The sequence below is a fragment of the Drosophila ficusphila genome, unplaced genomic scaffold (assembly GCF_018152265.1).
Source record: "Drosophila ficusphila isolate 14025-0441.05 unplaced genomic scaffold, ASM1815226v1 contig_414, whole genome shotgun sequence".
NCBI classification, from domain to species: Eukaryota; Metazoa; Arthropoda; class Insecta; order Diptera; family Drosophilidae; genus Drosophila; species Drosophila ficusphila.
Window position 1 is genome coordinate 17,868,334 of NW_025064328.1, and position 17,625 is coordinate 17,885,958.

General features: G+C 45.5%; 5 protein-coding genes and 1 non-coding gene across 6 annotated transcripts; 2 read left to right on the plus strand and 4 right to left on the minus strand.

Annotated features, from left to right (window-relative positions):
* Positions 1–70: 70 nt before the first annotated feature.
* LOC108093749 lies at positions 71–7,533 on the plus strand. The gene is made up of 9 exons (XM_043208262.1): positions 71–383; positions 552–777; positions 860–1,081; positions 1,149–1,341; positions 4,570–4,710; positions 4,891–4,982; positions 5,049–6,403; positions 6,703–6,920; positions 6,975–7,533. The coding sequence occupies exons 1-9, from the start codon at positions 188–190 to the stop codon at positions 7,386–7,388; spliced, it is 3,057 nt and encodes a 1,018-aa protein (XP_043064197.1). The 5' UTR covers positions 71–187; the 3' UTR covers positions 7,389–7,533.
* Positions 2,269–4,133, minus strand: LOC108093751 (zinc transporter ZIP11). The gene has a single exon (XM_017194018.2). It carries the CDS (start codon positions 3,709–3,711, stop codon positions 2,683–2,685), a length of 1,029 nt encoding a protein of 342 aa, XP_017049507.1. The 5' UTR covers positions 3,712–4,133; the 3' UTR covers positions 2,269–2,682.
* A 509-nt stretch (positions 7,534–8,042) lies between the features above and the next one.
* On the minus strand, positions 8,043–11,467 carry LOC108093750 (elongation factor 1-alpha 1). The gene is made up of 2 exons (XM_017194017.1): positions 11,346–11,467; positions 8,043–10,013 (listed from the first exon to the last, which is right to left on the minus strand). Exon 2 carries the CDS (start codon positions 9,991–9,993, stop codon positions 8,602–8,604), a length of 1,392 nt encoding a protein of 463 aa, XP_017049506.1. The 5' UTR covers positions 9,994–10,013; positions 11,346–11,467; the 3' UTR covers positions 8,043–8,601.
* LOC122320191 lies at positions 10,372–10,446 on the minus strand. The gene has a single exon (XR_006245538.1). It is a non-coding gene; the product is annotated as a small nucleolar RNA snR61/Z1/Z11 (small nucleolar RNA).
* A 948-nt stretch (positions 11,468–12,415) lies between the features above and the next one.
* LOC108093983 (protein disulfide-isomerase A3) lies at positions 12,416–15,673 on the plus strand. The gene is made up of 4 exons (XM_017194392.2): positions 12,416–12,705; positions 13,871–14,311; positions 14,552–14,665; positions 14,729–15,673. Exons 1-4 carry the CDS (start codon positions 12,560–12,562, stop codon positions 15,492–15,494), a joined length of 1,467 nt encoding a protein of 488 aa, XP_017049881.1. The 5' UTR covers positions 12,416–12,559; the 3' UTR covers positions 15,495–15,673.
* LOC108093984 (protein cutoff) lies at positions 15,631–17,322 on the minus strand. Its single transcript, XM_017194393.1, has 4 exons — positions 16,698–17,322; positions 16,511–16,643; positions 16,238–16,448; positions 15,631–16,135 (listed from the first exon to the last, which is right to left on the minus strand). The coding sequence occupies exons 1-4, from the start codon at positions 17,284–17,286 to the stop codon at positions 15,893–15,895; spliced, it is 1,176 nt and encodes a 391-aa protein (XP_017049882.1). The 5' UTR covers positions 17,287–17,322; the 3' UTR covers positions 15,631–15,892.
* Between the last annotated feature and the right edge of the window lie 303 nt (positions 17,323–17,625).

The window sequence follows — 17,625 nt, forward strand, 5'->3', positions numbered from 1 at the left end:
AGATTTTTAGCTATTGTAGCGACTGATCTGCCTGTTCTTCCTAATGAAAATTTCCCAACACTGGTCTCACACTAACCTTGCTCTGCATATTTGTTGGCTGGTTTGGTTTTGATTTTCAATTGGCGCGTCGTTTTTAGAATTCTGTGCAATAAAAAGCGGAAGAGTGCGGAGCACCTAGACCGTGACCATGGACAAGTTCCTGCTGCGCAATCCCACGTGGAAAACGAAGACTTACGGGGGGATAGTGGCCAGTTCCTCCACATCCGCCACGGCCGCCAAGAAAACCGTGGCGTCTCCGATCCGCCGACCGTTGCACGATTCAAATACGGTGGACTCCAGGCCGAAGCCGAACACCCAGCCAATTAAATCTCAAGCTTTGGCAGGTTGGCTGTGATTTCCAGTTTTACAGATCTAACACACCCAGTAGTTTTATTCCGGATAAGTAGCTAACCCAAAATTTACAGTAGTCAAAAACAGTACAAAAATATAAGATATCACCATGTGGAAAAGCGATCCGAACTTTGCTAACAAGCTGCGTTTACTTTTGCTAGACGACCAGCTGACTACGGAACGGCTGGCCGCTTCCAAGGCGATCCTTCAGCACCGCACGGAGTTCCAAAATGACCAAAACAAGCAGGAAGTGACGGCAGGATCCGGAGTTGCTCCTTCGGGCGGTGCAGCCACGCCCACCAGACACGATGGTCAGTGGGCGCGATTGCAGCAAGATCTCAACAGTCCCAATGCTGCGCTTCGTCTGCGCGCCATTCGTGCCTTAAAGTAGGTGGAAATTTTTTAATTCTAAACAGAATTTATAAATCAATAGCTAAGTCTCGAATAACATTACAAAACTTTCTTAAAGGAGTCCCACAAAATCGGCGTATAACACCTTTGATGTGCCTCTTGCCGAACAGAGCATTATTACTATGGAGGATCGCAATCCCAAGGAGCCACCCACTCTGCCTGAGTTGCTCAAGGACATAGTTGTTTACGTCGAGGTGCGAACAGGGAACGACAATCGCTCGGAGGGCGTAAAAACAATCATTGCCAAGATGGGAGCCCAGGTCAATAATCGTCTAACGCGGTAAGAACGGCTTACAGCTGTTTTTTTAAGAAATTCCTTTTTAAAAACTTTTTGTTTTGGCTTGTAGCACCACCACACACGTAGTCTTCAAGGATGGCCTGCTTTCAACGTATAAAAAAGCCACCGAGTGGAACATTCCAGTAGTCTCTATTTTGTGGATTGAAGCCTGCAAGGTGCAGCGCAAAATATGTGATCCGAGCCAGTTTCCCATCAGCAACATACGCATGTACGAGTATCCAGAGCTCTTTGGCAAGATGCCGGTAAGTGGTTATTTTTTTAATTGGGGATACATTTTCAAAAGGGTTTCTATATACTAAGAATTTTAATTATGTATATTCCGACTGATTTCTGGTTTGTTGAATTGTTTTCCAGAATCTAAAGTTGACTATAATTTGTGGGACAAAATCGACAAAAGCGTAAGATTTTGTCTTATCAAAACTTCTTGCACATTTTTATCGTTCAAATTTGCTAGGGCCAACAATGTTTTCAAAGCTTTATCAGCTCCATGTCCATAACATGGTTCAGACGAAGTCATCAACTCCACTTGAGATACGGGTTGAAACAAGCTGATGCTAACTAACTTTTTTCGCAAGGGAGGAAAGCCTTTAATTAGTCTAATCGATGGCATTATCAATTTATGGCTTTCCGGGCACAGAAGCATTAACTCTACTTGAGATATGCCCCCAACTAATGGGTCATTGAGGGCCCAGTGTTTATTATTTTATGGTGGGCATAAACAACTTAATGAAGAGGTATGGAAATTCTACAACAGATAACTTACAAGGGGTCTTATCGACCACTTCGGCTGATGACCACGATCGCAGTGGGTGGACTACGGCCCGCGGCACTTGTGCGAGTACTCACTCGTACATATCTGAAATGATTAGTTAATCCAGAAAATGGCGGGCACAAACGCAGGGCCGCGGGCCGTCTGAAATTGCACGTATCTCAAACACGGAATACGCGCAATATTGGGAACTCTTTTGTATGTCAGACAGATTCTTATCACTTATCACTGGCTGACAGCGAGTCAACCAGTTGTGTTGTTGCCTCTCCGGGTTATCTAATTGAATTTACTTGCTTTTATCAGCTATCGTAGGGCCCCGGCGAAGGCCAGGAAGTTGTCCGGGCGACGCAAGCTGTAAATGTTTCTGTCCAGAAAAGCAAAGCAAGGCGTTGTCGAGAGATGCTGATTTTAAATGCGCTTCGTTTTATTGCTTAAACATTAGACAGTTTAAAAAGACACAAGTCACTGGACGCCGGTGACAACTTAAAACCTAATTCACATGCACGTTTGTTTACAATCTTTCCGCGAACGATTGATTTACATAACTCGCTGGGAATGCAGCAGTACATTGCACAGATACACAATTGCACGGATGCCACCGTGGCATTGCCCGTTGTCAAGCTTCTTTCTAAAAACTTACACTCTACGCTACATTATTAGATTCTCGTTTGGGGCTGGTTCTGAGATTTGTACAAAGCCCGCTTCTATTATTTACAAGCCAGCAGAAGGTTTCGTTCGTTAAGTACTGTGGAATCTTTGAGTTAACACTAGCTTATGGGTTCTGCGAGGCGGGCGAAGGCAAGCCGGTGGGTCCTCAGGACAGCGCCACCTCCAGGCACATCATTATCAGGAATCCGGAGATAGTGCCCCACGTGGCAATTGTACCATTTCCGCTGGCATGCGCCTCGGGCAGGATGTCGTCCGACACGATGTAGATCATGGCTCCGGCCGCAAAGGACAGGGCGTAGGGCAGGATCAGGTTGGCAAAAGTCACGGCCACTGCGCCCAGCACGCCAAAGATGGGCTCCACCATTCCGGACAGCTGTCCGTACCAAAGAGCCCTCTTCACGCTGAATCCTGCGGCATGTAGTGGCAAGCTAACGGCCAGTCCCTCGGGGAAATTCTGAATGCCAATTCCAATGGCCAGATTGCGGGCACTTTCGAAAGTCGAGGAGTTTGTAGAGCCAATGGCGCCGAAGCTCACACCTACGGCCAGTCCTTCGGGAATGTTGTGGACCGTGATGGCCACCACCAGGAGCATGATCCTCTTCCACTGAGAAAGGGCCTCGGCCGCTCGCTGCTGCTCCTCGGGCGTCGTGTAGGTGCACTGCTCCATCTCGTTGATGCTGCCGCCCTTCTTCCTCCGCCGCGACTCCCCGCTGTGCTGCACGCTCAAGCAGTCCGAGAAGCTGTCCAGGCTCTTGGCGGCCAGCCTGTCGGAGGCCCCACCGTTCCTCTTCGAGTCCTCGATCGCTATGTCTGCCTTGTCCTTGCTCGACTGCGTCATTTGGATCATCATGTTGGTGCTGTTAAGGCCCAGGTAGGACATCAGTTTGTCGCAGCCGTAGACGAAGATCGAGCCCAGCAGGAAGCCCCCCGAAACGGGCAGGAAGGCGTAGACTCCGTATAAATGAGAGCTCTCAGCCATTTCAATGGCCGGCTTGAGCAGGGACCAGAAGGAGGCTGCAATCATCACACCGGCTGCGAATCCCAGGGCGGCGTCCAGTGACCTCCGCTGGTTGCCCCGGACGATAATCACCAGGGCGGCTCCGGCGGCCGTGAGTCCCCAGGTTAGCAGGGTGCCCAACAGAGCCTGGGTCACTGGTCCATAGCCGGGAATCATGTTGAAGGCTCAATCTTCTCCGTGCTCGTCACCGGCTGGTATTGCGTTCCAAAGATTTATTCGCGTGTGCACAGAAAACAAGTTTCTTAATTGCTGGCTCGATTGTTTACCCGCAGCTGGAAATATGCCACGTTCTTGGGCACTGATTGTAGGTAAACAAAAACCAAACTTTCAATGGAATATTCAGTTTTGTTTCAAGGGAATCTCGGGAACACTTGTTGCTTATCGTTCTTTTTGTGGAATGTTTCCGGGCTTCGGTGCGCAGGGGGAGTTTTGGGGAGACGCGTAATACTGTCGGGTTAATTTAAAAGTCTACTAGATCTACTGGGGCGCGTCGGAAAGTGATGAATGAGCCGCTGACTGAGCTGACAGCCCCAGAAAAAGCAATTTTTATAGGGCCGCTGGCTTCGAGCCCCTCCTATCGATAGTTGTATCGCTGGCGCTTATCGATTACAGGTAAGTGCTAGCGACGGCACTCGCAAAAGCGATACCTTCAAGCCCGCCTCCTTTCGAATGTTTTTGCCAAATAAGAAAACAGATATTGAATGTTAATATAAAAATAATAAAACTAAAGCTTGTATTATTCAGCAAATTCTATCGATAAAACTTTATTAAAACCATTCCACCTGGCAGCCATCGTACACGAGATAAGAAAGTTTTTTATTTAAACAACGGGCCAGATATCACGTAGTTATAAACAAATAAAACAGTGTTTTCTAGTCAACATGACTGACAGAGTCGGGCAAAAAGTCGGCAGCATCCGCAGCATCAACAATAACGCCAAAGGGCATGCACTGCCGCTCTCCAACATAAAACTTAAGCCGACTCTTATTTATTTAGTATGCTATCCCTTTGCAGCGCGTTAAGTTTATGCAGCCGGATTCGGAGTTGAATCAGCGACCTAAGAAACGCCAAGCAACCCCCACATCCTCCAGGGAAAATGAGCAAGGATCGGCCAGTAAGCGAGCACTACCAGGAACTCCAACAACAACGCCAAAGGTAATTAAACGAATTTATTTAAATATTTTTTTTTTATAAGTTTAATAAGATTATATAAAAATGCATTCAATATTTGAAGGGTATACAATATATAATTTTTCAATCAAGTTAAAAACTATTATACATCTATATGTTAGGCCTTGCAAATGTTTTAACCTATTGTTGTTAATATTCTTGCAGAATGACATCAGCCGCTTTTTTAGGGCCCTTAACCACAACAAAGTTTCGGATGATGAGGTGATCGAATCTCCAGCCACCAAACTTCTGAACAGGTGAGTTTTAAAATAAACCATTTAATTCTGTGATTGCCAACTAAATAAAAAACTTCAATTACACAGAATAAGCAGTGGCTGCTACACTCCTCTGGCCCCAGTGTCTGCTTCTTATCCACATGGGCCTAATGGCAGTGGAGATACCAATGTGGGCGAAAAAGTACAAGCCCAGAAGAGTCTCCAATTCGCTGAGAAGCCGAGCAACTATACCCCTCAATCAATCACTCCACGACCACGCCGGAGCACAGTGGAACCTCCTCCGGTAATGACGCCGCCAGTGCGCACTAGTCGCCGACGCAGCTGCGTGGCCGAAATCAGCACTCCTACCGCAACGGAACCGAGAATGACTCGCCGCCGGAGCTCGCTCCACATTGGCGTTGTCACCTCATCATTACAGGAAGCTGGGCCGGCAGTTTTAGAGCCCAGAATGACTCGCCGCCGGAGCTCTTTGCTTGCTGCTGCTAAACAGCCAGAGGAAACCGCTCACAAGCAAACCATTCAAACAATAACCGAGGAGCTGGCTCCGATCAAAGAGGTCAGAAATTCGGTAGTAATGACCGAGAACAAGATAGCCAACCAAACAGACTGCTTAGAGCAGTCGATAGAGATCTCCGCAGTGGAGAAGGAAGCTACCTACAAAGCGGTCAGGCGCGGCACTCTCTACACCTCCGAATTGATGGACATAAGTCCTGCTCGGCGGTGCAGCGTATCGACGTCCAGTTCGGAACTGCAGGAAGACAACATGTCGCTAGCCCGACAATCGCTTAACAACGTTACCACGCAGACATCCAAGTTCAGCATCGAGGAGCCACTGACGCCGATCTTTAGCTCCACGCGTCTGCCCAGCGGTCAGTCCACCGGGAATCGTCGGCGTACTATCTTCAACCTGGACATGGAGGTGATCAACGAGAGCATCGAAAGAATTAACCAGTCGCATCGCAGATCACTTGCCTTGGCCAATGAGGCGGAACTGGGCGAGTGTCGCCAAGTGAAGGATCTAGAAGAGCAAAAGTCGGAGGATACGCCATCGCAGGAGCCCAAGAGGCGACGCCTTTTTAATCCAAACGACGAGGTAGTCATATCACCACCAAAAAGTAGTAGAAAGAATCGTCTGAGCATGACAAGCTCCTCGGGATCCGTCCAGAAACGACGGCGGTCGCTAGCGACTCCAGCAAGAAGCTCCTCTTCGGAACTGTGGGTCCCTGCTCCCGTTACTAAAACCGTTGCAGAAGCACCGAAAGACGCATCCGACGACAATACTGAGACTCCGGAAGCAGCTGCGAACAGCGTAGTTGAACAAGAAGATTCCATATCAACCATAGAGGAAGAAGCCGACAAGAAAAAGGGAAGGCCACGTACAAAGGTTCGCACTTTGGTGCACACTAACATGCGCCACGAGCAGATCCAGGTCATCCACAAGGGTTGGTAGCACGACGGAATGACCAGTTACGACCGCCGACTTCACCCTCTGATTGTAACATTCGTAGTCTGAGTGGGAACTGCAGTTCTCCAACTCCACTAATTAGTAATTAAACCGTAATAGTTTGTAAATTAGCATATTCGCAACTCTTTGATGGCCCATATTAATTATTGATTAAGCATAAACAACACTCGGTAGATTGGTAGAAAAGTTTCTCATTTGTAAAGCCTCCCGCACTGTTGAATAAATAATATCCGTGGCGGTAATAAATCCTAATCGAAAACCGCCTTCAATCGCAGGCCCTGCGCAAAGTGCGCGGCATGCGGCTGGATCCGACCGTGACCCAGCGCACCACCCACCTGGTAAGCCTAGAGCCTCGCCGCACCCTCAACCTCCTGCGCGGCCTTATGCGTGGCGTGTGGATCGTCAGCTACCAGTGGATTTTGGCATCGATTCGTGCCGGAAAATGGGTCGACGAGGAGCCCTACGAAATGACCCGCTTCTCGCGGGCCATCGAGGTGAGTTATTCGCTCTTACCAGATACACCTGTATATTAATCTGTTGTTCTCCAGATTTGCCGCGCTGAACGGCAGGCCTTTGGAGTCCACTACAAGTGCGAGTTGTTCCGCTTTATGGAGACCTTCTATGTATCGTCACTCTGCAAACCCGTGCAGTTCAACAACATGAAGGAGCTGCTCCTGCTGGGCGGAGCCACCCTGACCGAGAACCGCTTTAAGGCTAAGTACATAATAGGGGACAAGCGGCGCGTGGAGGACGATCGCATCTATCTGGATCCATACTGGGTCCTGGACAGCATCACGAACATGCAGATACAGAAGTTCGGCAAATACTTGATGAAGAGCGCCATTGTCACGCCGGAGGGGATCAGGTACGAGGATCCCAAGGAGCGCAAAGAATCCACGAAGACACATTCACATAGACGAAATCACGACTTCGTTGATCCACCGTTGGTCCTGGAAAAGTAGTGATCAATGGCTGCAAACCACTTTTTTGATGTTACAAAATTTATATTTTAGCTAAATCACACCAAAAAACATTTTCACCGCTGTTTCAATTATTTTCGTGAAAAACGTTAATACGCATATGTAAATATAGTATATTTATTACTGATTTGATTATTTGTAGGGTTCTTTTTTAGAAGCATTTTTATGCAATTTACAAATTTTAAAGAAAAAGTATTTAATAAACATAGGAAACAATACAAAATGTTATTCATGGGTACTTAGACAAAATTGTAAGGGGCTTTTTAAAGCGAATAAAAAAATTTGTAACCCAATAAGAAATTGTTTACTGACTATGGATGAATGAAAATATTTTGATTTCGGTAGGTGAATTCCTGTTTGGAAAATCCAAACACTCAATGAAAATCAAATAACACCAACCCCAATTAAACTCTTTGTGTTCTTCAGTGGCAAATGCTCGCTTTATTCAAACGATTGAGGTATTTGTTGTCGGTTTAGTTGTTGTACTCTTCAACTAGCTCTTGTTTTGTACTTTGTGGCAACGATGTTAAGTTGAACTTGGACTTGTGTTGATCAACCAAATCAAGGCGCTGAAAATCAAAAGGCAACAACCAAAAAGAAGGTGCTTAAATGCATGGATGGCAAAAACGAAATAAATACGAAAATAGGGTTTTTATTTTTTGTAAATAAAGTTATCGCTTCTATTCTGGTTCTTTTCCATGTGTACAAAGTAGTGTGTGCAAAAGTAGGGTAAGATAAATGATACATATCAAAGTAAAAGGATTAATTTAAACGATATATAAATGCTACAGAGGATATCTATATATGATATCATAACGAAGTCAACTCTTTATCATATCATATGTAGTAAACTAAAGATCGACAGGGGGATGGAGGAGGAGTGGATGCATAAATGCATGTGTTTTTCCCAGTGTGCACTCATCCTAGGGATCCATCGTTTCCCATTTTAGGCGCCCTCGACGGCATTTAGCATTCGTATCCGTCGAAACTCCTTTCGATGGAAGAAATTAAACTTTTGCTTCTGCTGGAACATCATCTTATCGGTCATCTTGCGCAGGACAGGTGTTGTTGCTAGACTACTATTGTGCTTGCTGTTGCTGGTATTGTTGAGTGGTGTTGTTGGCTGCATATTGATGTTGGTTACTTGCTTGCTGCTGCTGCTTGTTGTTGTTGCTTTTGAGTTAGTGCAAACCAGCTACTTCTTGCCCTTGGTGGCCTTCTCGGCGGCCTTGGTGACCTTGCCACCGGAAGCGTCCTTGAAGTTGACAGCCTTGATGACACCGACAGCCACGGTCTGCCTCATGTCACGCACAGCGAAACGACCCAGAGGAGGGAACTCCTGGAAGGCCTCCACGCACAGAGGCTTGGAGGGCACCAGGTTGACGATGGCAGCATCGCCAGACTTGATGAACTTGGGGTTCTCCTCGGTGGTCTTGCCGGAACGACGGTCGACCTTCTCCTTGATCTCAGCGAACTTGCAAGCAATGTGAGCGGTGTGGCAATCCAGCACGGGGGTGTAGCCGTTGGCGATCTGACCAGGGTGGTTCAGCACGATGACCTGGGCGGTGAAGTCGGCGGCGCCCTTGGGGGGGTTCGACTTGGAGTCACCGGCGACGTAGCCACGACGCAGCTCCTTCACGGACACGTTCTTGACGTTGAAGCCAACGTTGTCTCCGGGAACGGCCTCCTGCAGGGCCTCGTGGTGCATCTCCACGGACTTGACCTCAGTGGTGATGTTGGCCGGGGCGAAGACCACAACGGTACCGGGCTTCAGGACACCAGTCTCCACACGGCCCACGGGTACTGTTCCAATACCGCCGATTTTGTACACATCCTGCAGGGGCAGACGCAGGGCCTTGTCGGTGGGACGGGCTGGGGGCAGGATAGCGTCGAGGGCATCGATCAGGGTCTTGCCGTCGGCGTTGCCCTCCTTGCGCTCCACCTTCCATCCCTTGAACCAGTTCATGTTGGTAGAGGGTTCCAACATGTTGTCGCCGTGCCAGCCAGAAATGGGCACGAAGGCCACGGCAGCTGGGTTGTAACCGATCTTCTTGATGTATGAGGACACCTCCTTCTTGATTTCCTCATAACGGGCCTCGCTGTATGGGGGCTCGGACGAGTCCATCTTGTTGACACCAACGATCAGCTGCTTCACACCCAGGGTGAAGGCGAGCAGGGCGTGCTCGCGGGTCTGGCCGTTCTTCGAGATACCGGCCTCGAACTCACCAGTTCCGGCGGCCACAATCAGCACGGCGCAATCGGCCTGCGAGGTACCAGTGATCATGTTCTTGATGAAATCCCTGTGTCCGGGGGCATCAATGATGGTCACGTAGTACTTGGCAGTCTCGAACTTCCACAGGGCGATATCAATGGTGATACCACGCTCGCGCTCGGCCTTCAACTTATCCAAAACCCATGCGTACTTGAAGGAGCCCTTGCCCATCTCCTGGGCCTCCTTCTCGAACTTCTCGATGGTACGCTTGTCGATACCTCCGCACTTGTAGATCAAGTGACCGGTGGTGGTGGACTTGCCGGAATCGACGTGTCCAATCACGACAATGTTAATGTGAATCTTTTCCTTGCCCATGTTGGATGATTACACGATGGCTGCACAGTTGTGTGTGGTGGTTTGTTCGAGTGTTGGAATGTTGGAGGGTTGCGGGTTTCGGTAGGTTGGCGAGCAAGAAAGGTTGGAATAAACAAAGGGAAAACAATTCGTTAGCATTCGGTGGGATAACAAGTTTATATAAACTACTATTAGAGGGTACATTCCCTATTCGTACTTTCGACTTCTGTTTGCATGCCCGAACTTAACCTAACCTCAAAATTCTACTGGTGTGCAAAACGTGTTTTTTGAGGTTAGGTTGGGGGCCGCATGTATGGGTGAGGGTAAAAGAGAGAGGAAGCAACTAATTGTTGGACTACAAAAACGTGCAAAAGTAAAAAGCCTAATGGAAACTCGATTTTATCAGTGATTTTGGTATTTATGCTTTCGTCAAATGTCTTCAGTAGCAGAACTGAAAAATCATCATCATGTTAAATCGAGAGTCCAAAGGAAAATTCCAGCAAATTTTATTCGCAAATACACATGTGCTTATCTGCTGCGCGTGTATTCGTCAGTGTATGTGCGTGGTGTGACGCTGTTGCCGGCCGGAGGAAAAGAAAGAGAGGAGACAGAGAGAGCGAGAAAAATGGCGGATGGGCTTGTGTACGTGTGACTTACACAAATGCAGGCGATCTCGCCGCGGTGGCACAATTTGGATTTGGAAGAGAGAGGGGGCGAAAAATGAATTAATGAAGAATTTAAAGTGCAGCGGTAGCCATTTTTGACTCAGGCCAATTTGCGAATCGCCTAAGAATGACGAAGGTCTGGTGGGTGTAATTTCACAAGATATGCCAATAGGCTGGAGAGCCGAAAAACCACATTTTCGCGTGTTGCTAGGAAGGTTTTTTTTTTTAGGCCCACTTGACTCACACTACCAGGCAACGTGGTCGGCCATTTTGAAATTCTATGCCACATACAGAGGAAAAAAATCTATAGGCGAACTCAGAAAACCACGTTTTTTCACGTGCAAATTAGCACATCTGGTGGATGACCTCTGTAGGACGTGGGCGTGGCAAGTTAATTACACACCAATTACACCATATTGCATGGCGAAAGGCGGCTAAACAAGCCGGAAAATGACTAAGCAAGTGTAATGTATTGAAGCAGCCACACGAGCTGGATTTTTCGCCTTTGCAGACTGCCACGTGTTTGCTTTTCAACAGCCACCTTTCACTTTACAAACTCCTCGTTAGAAGTTGGACACACACACACACAGAAACACCACGAAATACGCTAAAATTCGGCGTCTAAACTGCATATTTGTTTATTAATTGTTTACTGACTGCAGTGCGGCTGCATAATTCACTTTTATAAAGTCACATTGGAAAACTTACTCTCGAACAAGCTGAGTGGGAAATCACGAAGTCGAAGCGGCGACGGATTCGAAAAAAGTGAACGAGTGTTCGGCGGCGCTCAGCGCAGGAAGCCTCGTTTGACGCGCGGTATGACCATACTGTGCGGCTGTCAGACAGTCGATACTATCGCGTCAGGCCGTGTTTCCACTGCAGCGCTTCCGCTTTTCGCAACCGAGGATGAACATATTACAAAAATAACTCTTTTACTTTTATTTTTATGCTATACAGCCGCAAGCCTCCACGCCAACTGTTACAAAAACTAAAGTAATTGGATAAAATGTTTAATGCAAGAGTTTTTGTTTTCAAAGGAAACAAGATGTTTTTCTCATTAAGTTTCTGAGGTTGCTTTTGTTGGGTTATTATTTTTTTCAATTACTTATTAGCACCTTTATTTAATAAATTTTTGATTGCTTGTTTGATTTTGAAAATGACAATTTTTTTTAATACATTTTTAAATACTATTGTAATTTTAAAAATTTAATCAATCCACTTACCATTTGAATTCTCTCTGGAGCATATGTGAGGTATTATTTTGCCTTTTATATTAATAGTCTTTAGAAGCTTTTAAAAGTTTAAGCTAATTGCGAAATTAGTTTCATTACTGATAATATAAATATTACAATACAGATAAGATTCATATTTCAATGCAGTTTGTATCTATTTTAAGCTCCTTAAAATTACAATTGTTTGTGAAATACAATCATATTAAAATTTATTATGCATTTGGTTAACTTAGGTAAAAGAAATTCAGATAGGAAGTATTCTTAAAACAAGAATTAAAAAACATTTTTAAATATTAATGATATTAATTTTATTAAAAATCTTTCTTAACTGTTAATGACTAATTAAAACATAAGAATTTCCACCCATACCACGGCATTCTGCGGCGAAGCACAATAGAAAGTAACGTGGCGAAAATATGGAAAAACGAATTCAACCCGGGGTTGCAACCCATGTTTTGTTGGTAAAAGAAGAGGTTTTGGACGGCGCAACTGGATTTTTTAGGGAATTCGGACTGGCGACGGCGGATTCAGAAGCGACGTGGCGAAGAAAGGCGAAAAGAAACCCCAATCGTTGAAAAAAATTGAACCGGTCCGGTCCCCCCAGTTTTGTTGTAGTAGCCAGGCGGTTGACGGCCGACTCGAATTCGAATCACTTTCGTGGAAATATCGTTCTACACAAAACTGATCACTATGTGGCGACTTGCTGGAGTCCTTCTCCTCGGATTAATCGCCATTTCCTCCGGATCAGAGCAGGATGTTCTGGATTTGGGCGACGACGACTTTGCTTCCACCCTGAAGCAGCATGAAACTACGCTGGTCATGTTCTACGCCCCCTGGTGAGTGAGGGGCGTGGCTGGGGGTCATTCTACACACTTTATTTGTTGCATTGCGTGTGCAGTTCGTGCCAAATCAGCTTGTTGCGTCTGCCATTTAATTCGATTCCCTTAAATCCCCGGCATTTCGATTCGGAACCGTAAAGTACACGTCAGCGTTTGCCGGCAAAAAAAAGAGACGAAAGAACGGAAAAAAGCACAAAGATGACTTGAAAGTATTGGTGTTGTCGGCCATTTTAAGCGCGGGGTGCCAAGTCGGTACATTTTACATCAATTGCTTTGTCTGTTTGTGACTCATTAACCATTGGATAATGATAGTTGGTAGATAATTCCCTCTAGTTACTGCTCTGTATTTTGCCCAAGCTTTTATTATACCTACATCAGTTGCTAGTGCCATCGCTACAAAATTACCAATTCAATATCACAAAGAAATATTTTTCATATGTGGCTTATTTATTTCTAGATATTGACAAAAAATTCTTATAGAGTATGGTAAAATTTCAATCCACTGTTACATATGCAAATTTAATTTTAACTAATTTTATTTTAGTAAACACATGCTAAATTAGTTTAATACAAATTTTAATACAATTTTTAAGTGAACCAAAACTCTTTTCTCTAGATCTAAACCTTGTTACGTTTTATTTATATTTACTTACTTAAAGGAAATATGTTTTTATTGTCAGTGGAAAACTATAAACTCACACTTGAGCAATGAACTTGCTGGGTAAATAATTTGCTTTTTTTTGCCGGCCGGCGTGCTAGCGCTCGAAATCCCCAAATAGAGCTGTTGAACTACTTCTGCATGAAATTATAATCCCCACACCATAAAGCCTTATCAGAACTCGAACATAAAGTGTACAGAGAACAAAAATACCATTAAATACTTTAGCTATTTGTGAATATGCTGAGACTTATTAAATTTCCGGAAAATGTTTTATTTAATCAGCATAGAAACATTTTTTGGGTGTGCGCTTAATAGGCACTTGTTCTTAAATTTGGAGGGTGCGATAAGGCTCTTGATAAGCCCGCACCCTAACTTTAATTACAAGCTAGTTTTTCGGAAACTTGTCTTTCCGTTGTCTTGATAACAGATGATGAATCGGAAAGTGTTGATTCCAAAACGACGTAGTGACGTGTCCTAATGGAGTTGTTCTTATTTTTGAAGGTGCGGCCACTGCAAGCGGTTGAAGCCCGAGTACGCCAAGGCGGCAGAGCTCGTTAAGGATGACGATCCACCAATCAAGCTGGCCAAGGTTGACTGCACGGAGGCTGGCAAGGAGACTTGCAGCAAGTACTCCGTCAGCGGCTACCCCACGCTGAAGATCTTCCGTCAGGACGAGGTGTCGCAGGACTACAATGGACCGCGCGAAGCCAATGGAATCGCCAAGTACATGCGCGCCCAGGTGGGACCCGCCTCCAAGAACGTCCGCACCGTCGCCGAGCTGACCAAGTTCCTGGACACCAAGGACACCACCGTGTTCGGCTACTTCAGCGACATTGACTCCAAGCTGGCCAAGGTCTTCCTGAAGTTCGCCGACAAGAACCGCGAGAAGTACCGCTTCGGACACTCCAGCGAACAGGAAGTCCTCGACAAGCAGGGCGAAACGTAAGTGGGAGGATGATTTCAAGACTGATCTTTCGTATTTATATACTTCCAAGACTGCCCTTTCCTTATATATATATTTTAATATGTTAATAAATAGCTTTGAGATATTGTTAATTTGTCCAAGCAAAGCTTATGTGGGGTGCTTCTTTACTTGTTCTTCAAAGAATAAGTTTTATTCAAATTCTAAAGATAACTTGAAAGTAATTGAGACACTTTGCATTTAATCTTTTTTCTTCGCAGCGATAAGATTGTGTTAATTCGTGCCCCTCATTTGAGCAACAAGTTCGAGTCTTCCACCATCAAGTTCGAAGGCACCTCTGAATCCGATCTGACCACCTTCGTTAAGGAGAACTTGTAAGTAGTCTTTAGCCTTACTTATAATATATATATAACTTAAATCATGATTCTGCTCTGCAGCCATGGTCTGGTGGGTCACCGCACCCAGGATTCGGTCAAGGACTTCCAGAACCCCTTGATTACTGCCTACTTCAGCGTGGACTACCAGAAGAACCCCAAGGGAACCAACTACTGGCGCAACCGTGTGCTCAAGGTGGCCAAGGAGTTTGTGGGCCAGATCAACTTTGCGATCGCCTCCAAGGACGATTTCCAGCACGAGTTGAACGAGTACGGCTACGATTTCGTTGGCGACAAGCCAGTGGTCCTGGCCCGCGATGAAAAGAATCTCAAGTACGCCCTGAAGGAGGAGTTCTCTGTGGAGAACCTGCAGGACTTTGTGGAGAAGTTGCTGGGCAACGAGCTGGAGCCCTACATCAAGAGCGAGCCCATTCCCGAGTCGAATGACGCCCCTGTCAAGGTGGCCGTGGCCAAGAACTTCGACGAGCTTGTGATCAACAACGGCAAGGATACGTTGATCGAATTCTACGCCCCCTGGTGCGGTCACTGCAAGAAGCTGACTCCCATCTACGAGGAGCTGGCTGAAAAGCTGCAAGACGAGGAGGTGGCCATTGTTAAGATGGACGCCACAGCCAACGATGTGCCGCCGGAGTTCAACGTGCGCGGCTTCCCCACACTCTTCTGGCTGCCCAAGGACGCGAAGAACAAGCCAGTGAGCTACAATGGCGGCCGCGAGGTAGATGATTTCCTGAAGTACATCGCCAAGGAGGCGACCACAGAACTGAAGGGCTTCGACCGCAGCGGCAAGCCCAAGAAGACCGAGCTCTAAGCTGCACGCCGGGTTGAACTGGCCGCCAACTAGCATTTCCATATTTTTGTAAAATCGAATGCATTCTCCACAATACTTGAGCAAAAATTGTATTAAATTATTTCTTAGTGATGAAACGCGAACGAACACAAATTGATGATTATGTCGCAATAAACTTAATTCTTCATTTAATTAGTTAACCAGGTTGTCACCTTTCTTTTGATGGTGTTCTTATTTCTTAAAGATATTACTTTGATTTCGTTTGTCTAGCTTAGTGAGCAACTATTACACCTTAAATCTACAAATGTCTTTTTAACAGAGAGAGTTTACTTTTAATGGTTCAACTTTTATCCGAAAGTATTTTACTTTGCGGAACTTGTCCATCAAAATTCGAAAGTCTTCTTCCATTGTTTTGTGATTCATCTTTGAACCGGTGTGCATATGTCTTCCGCGTGTTCGTCCAGCATCATGCGGTACCAGTCAGCCACAAATGTGAACTGGTTGCGGCCAGGGTAGGGCTTGTAGGCTAATATACCCTGCTTAGCGTCGAATTCAAAAAGGTAGACGGTGCTTGGACAGTCGATGGGTGCCATGACTTGGGATATGTAGGCCAGAAAACGCAGTAAGAAGTTGGCGCACACATGGGTTGACCAAAATTGGTCCTGTAATCGAAAACACAAAATTTTTATTAACTGAATCTTCATAAGGTTCTCCGTTTACTTTGATCAAAAATAACGAAATCTTAATATCAGTTGTATACTAACGCAACTCTTCCACAAGTCTCGCGCAGAAGTCTTTTGGATATTGTGCACGAAAGCGTGTTCATCGCGATGGGCTATGTAAAGGCTTTCGATGCCCAGCAGAAAGCACTTGACCCACCATTTGAGTGCCTCAGTTCGATTGTGGATCGCCCAATCCTGACGGCTCATGTGCACCAGGCGCATCTGCAACTCCGCCCAGTTAGGGTTCGACCCACTAAAATTCGGGAAGTATAAAAGTTACAATGTTTTAAACTATTGCTTTTTGAAAGGATTTACCCTTCATTCGGATTTGGTTCAGCTAATACAGGTGAATCGAAAAGAATTCGATTGCCATTCAAGTCAAAGGAAAAAACACCATGAAAGCGACCTCCTAAAGATCGCTTGTTATTTAATGCCCCTGTTCCGCTTTCTGAAAGAAGCAAAGAAACATTAGATTATGGAACCAAGGGGGGTTATCAGAAACCTTTTAAGCAGTGCTTGCGTAGTGTCATAAGCCAGGATTCCTCCATGACCTGCTTGAGATGGTCTTGATCGAACGCGTTGGGCTGTACGCTATCCATACGGCAGATGTACATGGTGTTGCGGTAGCGGGTCACTCCCAGTGACCATCCCGACTTGTGCTCGTACGGGGCACACATAATCAGTTCCAGAACCTCGCTGGTGCAGACAACGTGGGCATCGACCACTACACGCATGTTCATCGCTTTGAGGAAGGAGAACCGCGAAGACTCGATGAATTGCAACATGTTGTCTAACAGAAGCTCTGGCATCTTATGTTGATTCCTGGTAGTATCATTATCCCGCAGGGAAAGCGGGAAATGTTGGATCGGCGGCACCACAATGTAGTGCATTCTATGCGAGTTTCTTTCAAATTGTCCATTAGGGGACAAACTAAATCCGCCATGCGAAATGGGTTTACTTATTGTCGGAAACGAGAGCTTGTCCTCCTCCGTCCAAGAGTGGGGAAAGATGTTCATTAATTGGTAATTGGAAGCCATATTGAGTGTTGCTTTTGTTAATCTTATACGTAAAAGAGAACCATTGATGCTCATGCGAAGAAAATGAAAATTTAACTTTTGATTGCTTTTGCAAAAAGAACCGTTTCTTCAGTAAGGTGGCAACGCCATGAGGGAATCTTAAAGATGGAAACGTTCATCACAACTTAATGTATAACAGATGCATTTCCAACGGTATTTGTTGTGATCGTAACTGGACACTGAGTCTCCTATTTCTAAACAGATCACTAATTTCGAGTCCATAACTTTTCTAATTTTATTCCAATTTTGAAGTGGAATACCTCTTAAAGTTTTTATTTTAATTCTGTAAAAATTGAATCATTAGTTTTTTTGGTTAATTTTTTTAAATTTTCAGGAATAGCGATGTGTTTGTAA

What these genes read in the sequence shown, in the direction of transcription:
- LOC108093749 (XM_043208262.1), top strand. Translation starts at nt 188, where the DNA reads ATGGACAAGTTCCTGCTGCGCAATCCCACGTGGAAAACGAAGACTTAC. An exon ending in GTCAATAATCGTCTAACGCG is followed by an intron (nt 1,082 to 1,148) that starts GTAAGAACGGCT and finishes TTTGGCTTGTAG; the next exon opens with CACCACCACACACGTAGTCT. An exon ending in AGCTCTTTGGCAAGATGCCG is followed by an intron (nt 1,342 to 4,569) that starts GTAAGTGGTTAT and finishes ATCCCTTTGCAG; the next exon opens with CGCGTTAAGTTTATGCAGCC.
- LOC108093751 (XM_017194018.2), bottom strand. Translation starts at nt 3,711, where the DNA reads ATGATTCCCGGCTATGGACCAGTGACCCAGGCTCTGTTGGGCACCCTG.
- LOC108093750 (XM_017194017.1), bottom strand. Translation starts at nt 9,993, where the DNA reads ATGGGCAAGGAAAAGATTCACATTAACATTGTCGTGATTGGACACGTC.
- LOC108093983 (XM_017194392.2), top strand. Translation starts at nt 12,560, where the DNA reads ATGTGGCGACTTGCTGGAGTCCTTCTCCTCGGATTAATCGCCATTTCC. An exon ending in GTCATGTTCTACGCCCCCTG is followed by an intron (nt 12,706 to 13,870) that starts GTGAGTGAGGGG and finishes TTATTTTTGAAG; the next exon opens with GTGCGGCCACTGCAAGCGGT. An exon ending in CTCGACAAGCAGGGCGAAAC is followed by an intron (nt 14,312 to 14,551) that starts GTAAGTGGGAGG and finishes TTTTCTTCGCAG; the next exon opens with CGATAAGATTGTGTTAATTC.
- LOC108093984 (XM_017194393.1), bottom strand. Translation starts at nt 17,286, where the DNA reads ATGAGCATCAATGGTTCTCTTTTACGTATAAGATTAACAAAAGCAACA. An exon ending in GAACCAAATCCGAATGAAGG is followed by an intron (nt 16,449 to 16,510) that starts GTAAATCCTTTC and finishes CCCGAATTTTAG; the next exon opens with TGGGTCGAACCCTAACTGGG. An exon ending in GAGACTTGTGGAAGAGTTGC is followed by an intron (nt 16,136 to 16,237) that starts GTTAGTATACAA and finishes TTTCGATTACAG; the next exon opens with GACCAATTTTGGTCAACCCA.